Source organism: Trichechus manatus, unplaced genomic scaffold, assembly GCF_000243295.1.
Source record: "Trichechus manatus latirostris isolate Lorelei unplaced genomic scaffold, TriManLat1.0 scaffold00167, whole genome shotgun sequence".
In the NCBI taxonomy this organism is placed as follows: Eukaryota; Metazoa; Chordata; class Mammalia; order Sirenia; family Trichechidae; genus Trichechus; species Trichechus manatus.
In genome coordinates this window covers 2,576,172-2,589,325 of record NW_004444103.1, presented here as the reverse complement: position 1 = coordinate 2,589,325, position 13,154 = coordinate 2,576,172, and the positions used below count along the sequence as shown (strand labels likewise).

At 39.9% G+C, this 13,154-nt stretch overlaps 1 protein-coding gene across 3 annotated transcripts in view; it reads left to right on the top strand.

Moving 5' to 3' along the window:
• Positions 1-10,592, top strand: part of PTPRZ1 (protein tyrosine phosphatase receptor type Z1) — a 128,082-nt gene extending 117,490 nt beyond the window's left edge. For all 3 annotated transcript variants that reach the window (XM_023740906.1, XM_023740905.1, XM_023740904.1), the window contains 7 exons: positions 2,226-2,319; positions 2,627-2,700; positions 4,041-4,169; positions 5,313-5,459; positions 7,097-7,239; positions 8,597-8,732; positions 10,452-10,592. In XM_023740906.1, coding sequence (XP_023596674.1) covers positions 2,226-2,319; positions 2,627-2,700; positions 4,041-4,169; positions 5,313-5,459; positions 7,097-7,239; positions 8,597-8,732; positions 10,452-10,592 — 864 coding nt within the window. The remainder of the gene's footprint in view (positions 1-2,225; positions 2,320-2,626; positions 2,701-4,040; positions 4,170-5,312; positions 5,460-7,096; positions 7,240-8,596; positions 8,733-10,451) is intronic.
• The last annotated feature ends 2,562 nt before the right edge of the window (positions 10,593-13,154 follow it).

Below are 13,154 nucleotides of genomic sequence, written 5' to 3'. Positions count from 1 at the left end.
TAACAACAGTTGTGAGAATGGCGTAGGACTAGGCAGTGTTTCGTTCTGTTGTACATAGGACCACTATGAGTCGGAACCGACTCAACGGCACTTGACACAAGGTACCAGGCTTTGTAATAGGAACATTAAAAAAAAAAAAAGGCACACTGGGCCCCTCCTCTCATGGTGCTTGCTGTCTAGTGGGGGATACAGGTAAGAAAACAGGCAGATACAAAACAGTATGAAAAGTGCCATTCTAGGGATAGAACCAGGTGCTGTAGGAGTACAGGTAAACATGCAACTCATCAGGGAAGAATTGGACAGGATGTATTTAAGAGTCAAACACAGGCCTTGGTGATTTATTGAACACTGCAGTGAGGAGAGAAAAGAGACAAGCATAACAACTCCATTTCTAATTTGGACATCTGGGAGGGTGATGATATCATTCACTGAGACTGAGAATTCAGGAAGAGAAGGCGCATGCTTGCAGGGTGTGGTAGGGAGAAGATGGTGAGACTACCTTTGAACATATCTAATTCTGAGGTACTTGGGTGGTGTCCCAGGAGAGGTGTATATAGTCAGCAGTTGGACACATGAATCTGAAGTTCAAGAGAAAGGTCTCACCTGGAGAAGTAGACCTGGGAATCATCAGTTTAGAGAAGATTACTTGAAGGCATGGAATTGGGTAAATGGCCAGAAAAGGAGATGTTTAAATTACGAAGGCTCAGGAAAGATTCTTTATGAAAGATTATAATTGACCAACGAATGATCAGCCCACAAAAGAAAGGTAAAAAGAAGGCATCAGAGTATAGGAGAATATTTGAGACAGTGAGAAATTATAAATACAAAGGAAAATAATGTTTCAAGAAGGAGGAAAGGGACAGAGATGGTAAATGCTAATGACAAATATTAAATATAATGAGGACCGAGGAGACCTTTGTCTTTAGGCCTAAGGTCATCGATGGCCTTTGTAAGAGCAATTTCAGGAAAGTGCAGTATTGAAGCCAGAACCCAGGCTGAGTTAAGAAGAGAATGGATGTTAGAAATTAAAGACAACAATTAGGTAACTCTTTTAAAATTTTTGATCATGAAGAGAATAATAAAGATGGTTGGGCGGAAACTTAGAGTTGAAGGAAAAGAGATTTTTTGGTTTGTTTATTTTAGGTTTCTTTGCTTATGTTTTAATGAGAGACATATAATTTTGTTTCAAAACTAATGGGAAGAGATCGTAGTGGGGGACAAAGATGGATAACTGGAAGGAGCAGAGCTCCTGAGAAGATACAAAGAAGTAGGATTAAGGAACACAGGTAGAGGAATTTGTGTTCGAAAAGAGAAAAAACTAAGAGAGTGTGGATAGCAGTAGATGTCTGGGCTCTGGAGCTGGATGTGGAGGGAGCACTCTGTGGCAGAAGTGAATATGTGCACATGAGCATATGTGTGTGTGTTGTGTGTGTATGTACACATTCTAAAATAAAGTTTTAAATAGCTGTTAGGAAGAAAGAAGTCATTTTAAGAAATCTATACCATACTAACCATATTCTTGGTCCCTAAAACTAGAAATTGATGATGAAAAGTTGCTCTCATAAAAATCCAGATTATGTCTTTCTTCCTTATGTTTCATTTCTATTCTGTGGTTTACATAATGCTGAATTACCCAGTAGTTAGACTAAGCACAAGTTTAGGGTACCAACAAAGCAGGAACACCTGTAAATTAGAAAAATGTTTTGGAACATGTCCAATAAAACATCAAAATAATTACCATGGGGAAAAAAATCAAGATTTTTCTTAGCTTTTATTACACTTATTTAATGTTCTAGAATTTGTTCATTTTGCATTGCATATGATCAAGATATCTAAACAGTTCCATCTGGCCCTGATTTTATATCCCTAATAATGTGCAGTTTACCTCCAAACTGCAGTGTGAGGTTTAAGTGGAGGAAATGGAGTGTGTATATCTGTCGAGGAAGCCATGAGGAAGAACCTCTCAAGCCTGAAAGTCGAACAAGAGAGTTCTCTGCTTCTCCCAGCTCCTCTTGTGTAGAACACAGAGACACCACGTAGTTCACTAAAATGGGTTTAGATCAAGGAATCTTGGAAAAGAAGTCAAATATGTTTTTATTCAGTATCTTGGTGGGTCATGTGTGTGTTTGCATGTATATGAATGTGTGGGTATGTGTGTGTGTGTTTACATGTTTGAGTGACTTAAATGAAATAGCTTGTATTGTTTTCTTGACTCGTTTTCTCAGCTCCTGAGCCAGTCAAACATACAGCAGAGTGACTATTCCACAGCACTAAAGCAATGCAACAGGGAGAAGAACAGAACGTCTTCCATCATCCCCGGTAGGTTATATTAAATCTTGACTAAAACTTCCTTTTTATAATAAAAGTCTCGTAGGCAATTTAACAATATTTTTTTATCTTGGGACAAATGCAGTATACTGAGACTTTTCTAGTTATGTCTTGATAACGCATAGTGTCATTGTTAACAAGGACTCATAAACCCTTGAACTCTCTTTTAAAAATGAATAGAAAATTAGCTTAAAGATTAAGGGCACTCAGCTTGAGAAATGCAGCTGTATTTTGCAATTTGGGGATCGGGGGACCAATGCTATAACATGGTTATTTACAATGAATGTTCTGTGTTTAGTGGAAAGATCGAGGGTTGGCATCTCATCCCTGAGCGGGGAAGGCACAGACTACATCAATGCCTCCTATATCATGGTAAGTCACAGAAGTTACTGGGGAGACTGCCTGCTAGCCAGTGTTACCAGAACCACAAGCAGAGTGGGCTGCCTCAGCAGTGACTGTGGGCCTGGGCAGCACCAGTCAAAGTGGACAACTGTAGGCCCGTAGCCCACAGCAACAATAAAATTATAGCATTCCTTGATGTTTTTATGTGTTCTGGGACTGCAGAAAGCTCAAGTAAGACAAATGTGTAGGTGCAGGAATCCAAACTCACCATTCAGGACTGATGAGTAGCTACAAAACACTCACTCATCCAAGAGGCTACGCTCTCATCTGCCAAGGCCAAGCCCCTGGGCAGGGGCTACTCAGCACCTTCAGCAAGCCCAGTCTCACCAACATTACCACTCCGGTTTGCAACTAAGTTCTACCCCTGCAAACTGGGCTCAAATGAAGACCTGGAGTTCTAAAAATACAATACATCCCTTCTGCCATTTAGATCTTTCATGCAAGGGGTGAGTACTGTAATAGCTGGTATGTAACCTTCATCACTATTTCAGATCAACCCAGCACAGAACTTGATTTCAGATGAAATGGTCCTAATTCCCATGGCAAAAGCACTGTTCCATTTATGCAAAAAAAAAAAAAAGGCTAATAAATATCCATATAAGAAACAGGGAGGTGTGTGGTGGTGGCATACAAAATATGTCCCACCCTTCAAATGAGCCCAGAGGAGATAGAAAGGGGTCTGAAAGACCTCACAGTGGAAGGGGCTAGAAAGTCGTGTTTTCAGTAAGTAGCAACATGCAAATCAGGATTAATCTGATGGTACTAGCTTCCAGGTTTCTGCAGCAAAATATTCAAGGGCCTACCTGGTTCCTCCCCTGGAGAGCAGCCAGGGTGTCTGGACGCTGGAACCTGTTAGGAGGTCTGAAATTCAGCACTTTGCCATTGGGACCGAGTGACCTAAGGAGATGTGGAAAGCGAGAAATATAAACTCTCACGTAGATTTCCACTTTATCGAGTGTAGGAGACACTTTCCGCCAGCCATTTTAAATCTGCCCCTACAGGTAACAGCTGTGTAAGCCTGGGTACAACACTTGACTTCTTGAGCCTCAGTTTAATCATCTGTAAAACGGGAATCACAGTTCCAATCTCATAGCACTGTTGTGAGGAATAAAAGACGTACGGGGAAGAAAACAGCACTGTACCTGGCATAAAGGAAGTGCCCAGTAAACATTTCACATTATTATTTATAGATACATCTGAAACTAAAAAGACTACTTTGATTTAAGGTCCATTAATTGTAAGTGTTTTTCTGAATGCTTAAAGTAATAGCCAGAGCTGAAAAGCTTTTGATCTTCTCTTTGGATTTGTAGGGTTATTATCAGAGCAATGAGTTCATCATCACCCAGCATCCTCTGCTCCATACCATCAAAGATTTCTGGAGGATGATCTGGGACCATAACGCCCAGCTGGTGGTTATGCTTCCTGATGGTCAAAACATGGTAAGGCCTTTGGGTTACTTTTTGTACTTACCTGTCAATGGAACTGTCAGGTTGCAGCAGAAACTAGAGCCAGAAGTCTAGAATACAAACAAGCAAAGTCATTTTTTTTTTTTTCAACCTAGAAACTGATGTATTTGGAGACACACCTGGTCTACTGTTGGGCTTAGGTTAGTTACCCAATCTCCCAGGTCTAAAATTGTTGAATGACATTTTTAAATGAAAGTAGATTAAAATTAGCTTAAATTGAAGTATTTTGTGACAGTACTAAGAAAATAAGAATTGAAACCATGAATGAAGTCAGTTCATATGCTTCTATTTATGTATATTTTTTATAATACTTAGGGATATTTGAAGATCACCTCAGTTTAAGGAGGTCCCTAGAAACACAAAAAAGACCCATTTGAAATAAAATGAACTCCTAGTATGGGAAGGGCTATTTTAGTATCAGAAAATCAGTGATACCCCATTCTTCTTTTTCTGTTTGTTTGGAGAACCCCAAAAGTAAAACAGAGTTAATTATTTCATTTAGGCTTTGTATATAAATTTAACCCTGAGATTCATTTCTTATCTATAAAGTTATACTGACTGTTCAAAGTAAGTCTAGCAATTGCTGAGCTCTTAGAATCTCTTCAGTTTTCTGTACTCACTTGTCAATTTTAGAAGCAACAAACTTACCATTGTTACTGATAAGCTAAGAAAGCAAAAAACAAAGCTGTAATCAAGGTTCTTAAGTGTGGTATTTTATTCTGCACGTCATTCTAGTTTAAGACACCAGCAAGATTTTAAGACTAAATTTTGGAATTTGAAGAAAATTTTGAGTTGAATTTTCTATGGCAACCAATTAACTTTATTTCACAATCTGACCTATTAGACAAAGGAGCCCTGGTGGCGCAGTGGTTAAAGTGCTTGGCTGCTAACCAGAAGGTCGGTGGTTAGAACCTACCAGCTGCTACATGGGAGAAAGGTGTGGCAGTCTGCTTCTGTAAAGATTTATAGCCTTGGAAACCCAATGGAGCAGTTCTACTCTGTCCTGTGGGGTCACTATGAGTCGGAATTGACTCGATGGCAGTGGGTTTGATTTTGGTTTTTTGGACCATTAGACATTTTATTAAAATCTGGAATCTTTGGTTTTTAATCCTCCAGGCAGAAGATGAATTTGTTTATTGGCCAAATAAAGATGAGCCTATAAATTGTGAGAGCTTTAAGGTCACTCTGATGGCTGAAGAACATAAATGTCTCTCCAATGAGGAAAAACTTATAATTCAAGATTTTATCTTGGAAGCTACACAGGTATGGACATTATTTAAATGGTAAACTTTTCATCTTAAGCACATGTTAATATATGCTGATTTAAGTATTTTTCCTAGAAATAAAAAGAAGGAATCTGATTTCTTACAAATTAAGATAGATTACCCAAGTCATCAATATCATCTTACTTGTCACTGTCACTTCCAAAACCTTATAGAATCATTAAACCATTAGTCACCACTGAAGTGCACTGTTTGATTTCTACACACACAGGAAAGAAAAAAAATTTCTCTTGTACTGTACTGCAAAACAGTTACTGATAGAACTTAGGTTGAAAATAAACACAAAAATATTTTCATTAATCCTAATACTCATGTGTAAGAAAGCCCTTCTCCTAAGTAAAATGGGGAAAATATTACTTACCCAAACTAACTTACTATCTTTGCCAGTGTACAATGAATTGATAAGAAGTGCTTTGAAAATATACAATATAATGAACTAGGATTGTTTTACTAACCTCTTAGTTATCTACGAAGACTAATCTGAATTCTTTGTCAGTAATTACTTACACAAAGCTACATTAAAATACAAAAAGATGCTAGTGGTAATGGCTAACACATGTGAGACTTCAGAGTCCCTTCTCTGTCAGAAACAGATTAAATCATATTATAGATGGTTTAGATGTTTCACTCTACCCGACTCTAATTCTGAACTAGTAAACTCTATAGGGATTAGCTGTTCTATAAAATATTGAAATGACCAAACTATAAAAACTCGATAATGCAAAGAGATTAATAATGTAAACAATATAGTAATAGAATAGTTTCCTACTTGATTAAAACAAACAAAAATTGAACATGTTGATCCCACTCCTACAGATGAGCTATATGGCCTTGGAAGAGAGACTTGTAATTTCCCTGTTTGTAACATGAGGGACAGGAACTGGAAGGCTTTAAGGTCCCTGTGAGCCCTTAATGTTCCATGCTTAATTCCATCTGTGATTGTTCCCTAAACACTTGAGAAACACGCACTCTAGAGCTCCACCCTCCTGAGCAGTGTCTTCCGCGCTGTGCCATGCACGCTTATCCTTCCCAGAGTTGAACCTGAGTGTTGCTGGTATTTGAAAAGGTCTATGCTGTTTTAGAAACAAATTGTAACACTGGAGGTTTCTTTCTGTAACTTTAAATTTAGCATCAGAGATACATCTTTGGTACATAATCTCATGGTTTTCTAGCTCAGGCATGATACTCCCACAAAGGTTTATTTTTAGAATTGAAAAAGAGATTACCCTGAGCTTTTGTTAGGGGTGATGGAAAAATTCAGGAATAGTGAGAGTTGAACAATGTGATTGATATATTTAATGTCACTGAATGCTACATGTGAAGATTGCTGAAAAATAGCAAATGTTTTGTCACCTATATCTTTGCCACAATTAAAAAGAAGGATTACATTTTCTTATCCTACTGAATAAATCTATACATGACAAAGGTGGCATCACAGTTATTTCTTCCTTCCATGAAGGGGGGTGTGCTTCGATTACAGCTGCTCACTCATACATGCCATCTGGTTTTATTACCTTACAGTCATTCCTCATTTTTTTCCCAGTTATTACACTCATGATGGATCCTCACTGACCAATATTACTTTTAAAAATATTACTTTTTTCTTTCTTCTTATAGGATGATTATGTACTTGAAGTGAGGCATTTTCAGTGTCCCAAATGGCCAAATCCTGATAGTCCCATTAGTAAAACTTTTGAACTCATAAGTATTATCAAGGAAGAAGCCGCCAACAGGGACGGGCCCATGATTGTTCACGACGAGTAAGTTCCATACTAAGTCCTTTCACACCTGAGCATTCTCTGGGTGTATGAATGTTTCTCTGGTTTTTGTACCAACCTAATGGCTTTGAGTCAGTTGTGGTGATTCTTTCTGAGTGAATTATCTGCTGCTATGAGCAAGGTTAACCCAGAATTTTCTTTTTCACTTCACTTGGAGCACCTGTTGAAGGCAGGAGATGAGTGCGTAATCACAAGAATCTGCCCTTGCATTTTATATTGAGGACACTGTTTGATGAGTTGGTGTTTTAGCGCTTGATTTTTTATAGGTGCTAACCAGAGAGAAGGTGCTCTGGTAGCACAGTGGTTAAGCACTTGGATGCTAACTGAAAGGTCAGTGGTTCAAATCCACCAGCTGCTCCATGGGAGAAAGATGTGGCTGTCTGCTTCCATAAAGATTTACAGCCTTGGAAACCCTATGGGGCAGTTCTACTCTGTCCTGTAGGGTCACCATGAATCAGAATCGACTCGATGGCAATGGGTTTGGTTTTGTAACCAGAGAGAGGTCCCTGGGTGGAGCAAACAGTTTGGGCTGAACTACTAACCTAAAGGATGACAGTTTGAACCCACCCAGCAATACCGTGGAAGAAAGGCTTGGCAATCTGCTCCCATAAAGTTTACATTCAAGAAAACCCTATGGAGCAGTTCTACTCTGTAACATAAGGGGTCACCATGAGTCAGAATCAACTTAATGGAAATGGGTTTTATGGGTTTTTAACCAGAGGGACAGTTCTCAACCATTGACTTCCTGGGATAGGAGTACAATTGATACAGTTTATAATTTATCAGAAATAGGAAAATTTATCCAGTAGATCTTTCCTGCCTTGTGTTACAGACAAATAAAAATGCCTATGCTGAAATTGGAGCCCTGGCAGTGCAGTGATTAAGAGCTCAGCTGCTAACCAAAAGGTCAGCAGTTAGAATCTACCAGCTGCTCCTTGGAAACCGTATGGGGTTGTTCTGTCCAGTAGGGTCGCTGTGAGTTGGAATCGACTCAATGGCAACAGATTTGGTTATTTTTTTAATACTGAAATTATATATTATATACACATTATATATAAGACATATATAACTTCAGTCAGATCATTTTTATTTATATGCTTCCATAGTATAAAAATAACAAATACATAACCAAATATTAAACTTCTCTAAGGTATCCCATTATTAATATGGCCGTGTTTCAAGTGAAACCATAGTTCTTTGAACAGTGAGAGACAATACTTTAAAATGTTCAGTGTTTTTTACTGCAAAGTTGTCAAAGTTATATGCTCTGTGAGTTCGAAATGTGAGCATTTATTTGACGCATCTGAGTGGAGTGTTTGTCCCTTCCCCTTGCTACAAGGCATGGAGGAGTGACGGCAGGAACTTTCTCTGCTCTGACAACCCTTATGCACCAACTGGAAAAAGAAAATTCCGTGGATGTTTACCAGGTAGCCAAGATGATCAATTTGATGAGGCCAGGAGTCTTTGCTGACATTGTAAGTAATAAAGCACTTTTCATTGTTGGAACTACATACTTTTTAGAGACTGCTTTTTTATCTTGTATCAAGAAAGATAACATTGGGTGAAAACATTCGCATATAGTTTTCAAGCTGAATTACAAGTTATTCGGTTCACAGTCCATAGAACCAGAACAACAAATATAAAATTTAATACTAAAAAATATCTTCAGTAGAAGCACCAACTGATCTGACTTTCCCAGTAAAATAAATAGTCATTTTCCCAGGGCTCACATTCTTCCCAGCCTCACAGAATAATCAGAAGGCAGACCTCAGAGACTTAAGGGTTGGAACTCTTCACTTTTTTTCTCAAGCCAAATTCAGTTTCTGAAGTGAACCATGGGCTAATTCTTGGGTACTTTAAAACACAGAGGGAAATGTACAATCAAGGAAGGGACACAGCACTTCTGGAGAGATAAGTCCCACATCTGATAGTAATTTGGAGAGTTTTATTATTGCAGAAACGGGCTGGAAGGACAATAGGGAACTTAAGTAGCACAAATGCCCCAGTGGGAGAAGCTTGGGTGGATGCAAAAACCATAGGCCCCCCTTCAGCTCCTGGTCTGTGTATGTGTACTGACCTTATAAAAATCCACCTTCTAAGCTCCAGCCTACACCTAATGGCTGGAGGTCAAGGTGACCTTGCACCCATGCCCTTCAGAGAAGCCCCCGTTAAAGTCTCATTTGGGCCAGGTGAGTTGGATCAAGCTGGTCCTGTGTGAAAGGGCTTTCTGGAGAAGAAACTTGAACTCAGGTTTCATGAATGCACGTAATGATGCACCGCTTCACACGTGTCCCTAATGATTGTTTGCTGCTGTGCCAGTAGTCACTGGCCCACCTTCTCTGAAACGGCCTGCCTCCCCCGTTGTTGTGGCATCTGTGATAGAAAACCTGCTTCCTTCTGCTGTGAGACCACAGCATGGCACGCGCTCACCTTTGCGCAGAGCATGGCATAAGACCGGTCAGGCTTGGGGAGTGTGGAGAACACCTGGTGAACTGTGGATCTGGTGCAAAGCCTGCACTCTGCATGGGTCACTGAGCTGGCATTGAAGTCCTTTCTGGGGCATGTCCATAAATCGGCAGCCCCAGAGGGATCATAACCACTGGAGAAAGAATGAGAAACTGACTTATGAGTGGCTCACAGGTTCCTAGGACCAAAGGGTTTTTACACAAAGTGATAAAATCACTGACAGAACCCCATCACATCACCTTGTGATTCCACAAAGTAAATGGATAAGAACAAAGAGTCCTTCTTGCGAGGAGCCCTGGTGGCGCAACGGTTAAGCACTCAGCTGCTAACTGAAAGGTTGGCGGTTCAAACCCACCCAGCGGCTCCACAGAAAAAAGATCTGGCGATCTGCTTCTGTAAAGATTATAGCCAAGATAACCCTATGGGGCAGTTCTACTCTGTCACGTGGGTTGCTGTAAGTCGAAGTCGACTCAATGGCACCTAACAACAGTCTTACTGCAAAGGTATAGGGAGCCACATTTTCTAGGCCAATGAGTGTTGGCTAATTGAGAAGCTGCTTGAAATTAATCAGAGACATTAATACAGAATGTAACAGAGCCCTTCACACAGCTGTCTTCAATACCCTTCTGTGAACAGTGCCGGAGTGTGACTACAAATATTCCTCTTTTTTACATCTGTATGTCTTCACTACTCTTTCCATTTATAACCTCTCATTCTCCGTTCTCTAGGAGCAGTATCAGTTTCTCTACAAAGCCATCCTCAGCCTTGTGAGCACAAGGCAGGAAGAGAATCCATCCACCTCTCTGGACAGTAATGGCACGGCGTTGCAGGATGGAAATATTGCCGAGAGCTTAGAGTCTTTAGTTTAACCCAGAAAGGGGTGGGAGGAGCCCACATCTAAGCATTGTTTCCCTCTTTTTGAATTAGACAGGAAAATCAGTCCAGTTCTTCTGTTATCTGTTTACTTCCTAGCACCTGACAGTAACTTTCATGACATAGGATTCTGCTGCCAAATTTACATCATTAACAATGTGTGCCTTTTTGCAAGACTTCTTGTAATTCACTTATTATGTTTGAACTAAAATGACTGAATTTTACAGTATTTCTAAGAATGGAATTATGGGATTTTTTTTTTTTCTGTATTGATTTAACAGAAAATTTCAATTTATAGATGTTAGGAATTCCCACCTACGGAAAACATGTTCATTTTTAGAGTCAAATTTTTAGCTGTATTTGTAGCAATCATCAGATTTGCTAGAAATATAACTTTTAATATAGTAGGCTGTAAATACAACACTGTTCTCTATGATATTCAGCATTTTACAACTACAGTATTCACCTAAAGTAGAAATAATCTGATACTTACTGTAAATACTGTTCTAGTGTCTCTATGGACCAAATTTATATTTATAATTGTAGATTTTTATATTTTACTACTGAGTAGTTTTCTAGTTCCGTGTAATTGTTTAGTTTAATACTATAGTGTAGTATCTGGTCTTACACTATTGTATCACGTTATCTAAGTGATTAACTCCATTTAAGCATGTAATTTTAACTTTTGTGGAAAATAGAAACACATTTGTTTTGAACGATGTTTTTATGAGAATAACACCTTACCCAGTATTGTTTAAATGATTTTTATCCAAGACATTGCATAAATAAATATAAATATTGCCATCAATTTGCATTTGTTTATGGCATGTTGTACTGGGGCATGTGTAGCTGCCCTGCAAATTGTAGGTGTGAGTTCCACTGGGTGATGGAAGCTGAAAAAAGGCCAATGGAATAGAAGTGTATGAAGCTGTGGTTCTCAAACTGTGCATTGAGGCATACAGGGCACCTATGGAAATTATAACCTTTTGAGGAAAACACAGCAACATCTGCTGATGCTGCACAAACTACTATTATTAAATTATTTCAACCTCTCTTAGTTTGCTAGTGTTGCTATAACACAAATACCACAAGTGGGTGGCTTTAAAGAACAGAAATTTAATTTGTCGATGTTCTGGAGTCTAAAAGTCCAAATCAGGGTCTCAGCCATGTGGATTCATTCCTTTCCTGTAGCTCCAGGTGTTCCTTTGTTCCTTGGTGTTCCTTGGCTTGTAGACAATCCTCACATAGTGGCTGTCTTCCTCTGTGTGTGTCTCTGTGTCTATTCTGGTCTTTTTATAACTCAGAAGTGATTATGTTCAAGTTCCACCCTACACTGGTATGACCTCATTAGAGTAACAAAATAAAACCCTCTTTCCAAACAGGGTCACAACCACAAGTACAAGGGCCAGAAATTCAACACATATTTTGGGGAGACACAATCCATAACAAGACCTAACTACTTAGTAAATAGAACCATTAGGAATTTCTTTTGGCTTCAAACCCATTGCCATCGAGTTGATTTCAGCTCATAGAGACCCTAGAGGGTAGAGTATAACTGCTCCATAGGATTTCCAAGGAGCGGCTGGTGGATTCGAACTGCCAACCTTTTGGTTAGTAGCCAAGTTCTTAACCACTGTGCCACCAGGGCTCCGGTACTTTGGGCTTAGGAGAGCTATGAAAACGGTACTGAGAAACTAAGGGCACCATGAACCAAGAACGGTTAGGAACTTTGGTTTAGAATCAAGCTGGGAGTTAGAAGCAGGCAGAGGACTTCCAGGCAACATGGTGCTATATTCAGAAGCACCATGCAGTCCCTCCACAGCAAAGATCTGAAAAACTAAGTCAAACAGAGTCACACCTCAATCCTGAAACCCTAAGCATCAAATGAAGAGATAAAGAACTCAGCCAACCACTGAATGGAATAAGAAACTGACCGAGAACAGAGAGCAAGGAGAGAGACGTGCAGAGATCCCCTATCAGCTACCACACTGTGGATCCTCCATCTTGGACTCCTATCACAGATCAGCAAACAGGGGGTATGAGAAAGCAGCTTCACAGAGCTTCTAGCAGGAGACAGAACAACCTGTAACCAGCGATATACGCTCTCCCACCCCCTACCCTTCTTCACCCCCACTTGGCCTCCTCTGCTTCCTGTGCCCACAGTCTCTTGTCCAGGAAACACCAGCTTCACCCTGTGTTGCTTGGATTCCACCTGCCTGCACTGGCCAGCTCCCTGAGTGATATTTGTTGGCTGCTGGTGTTGCTTTTTTCCACTTCTTTAGATTTCTTCCTTACCTCTCACCACCTCCGCCTCCTTTCTCTCAAATACCTGGCTCCATGTGCCATCTTTGCTTCTTACTGAAAGGCTATGAAACACCGCTTGACTGTGAAACTGCTTCCTGGCCCATGCCACCACACTGGTGGGGCCCCCGGGGCTTTTTTTGTTTGTTTGCTCTGATTTGTTCTGATTTGATTCGTTTGTTTGTTTTCTTTTCCTTTTCTTGGCTTGGGAACCCCTGCTCGCCAGGCAGTACCACGCGGCTTGGAAGATACTCCCT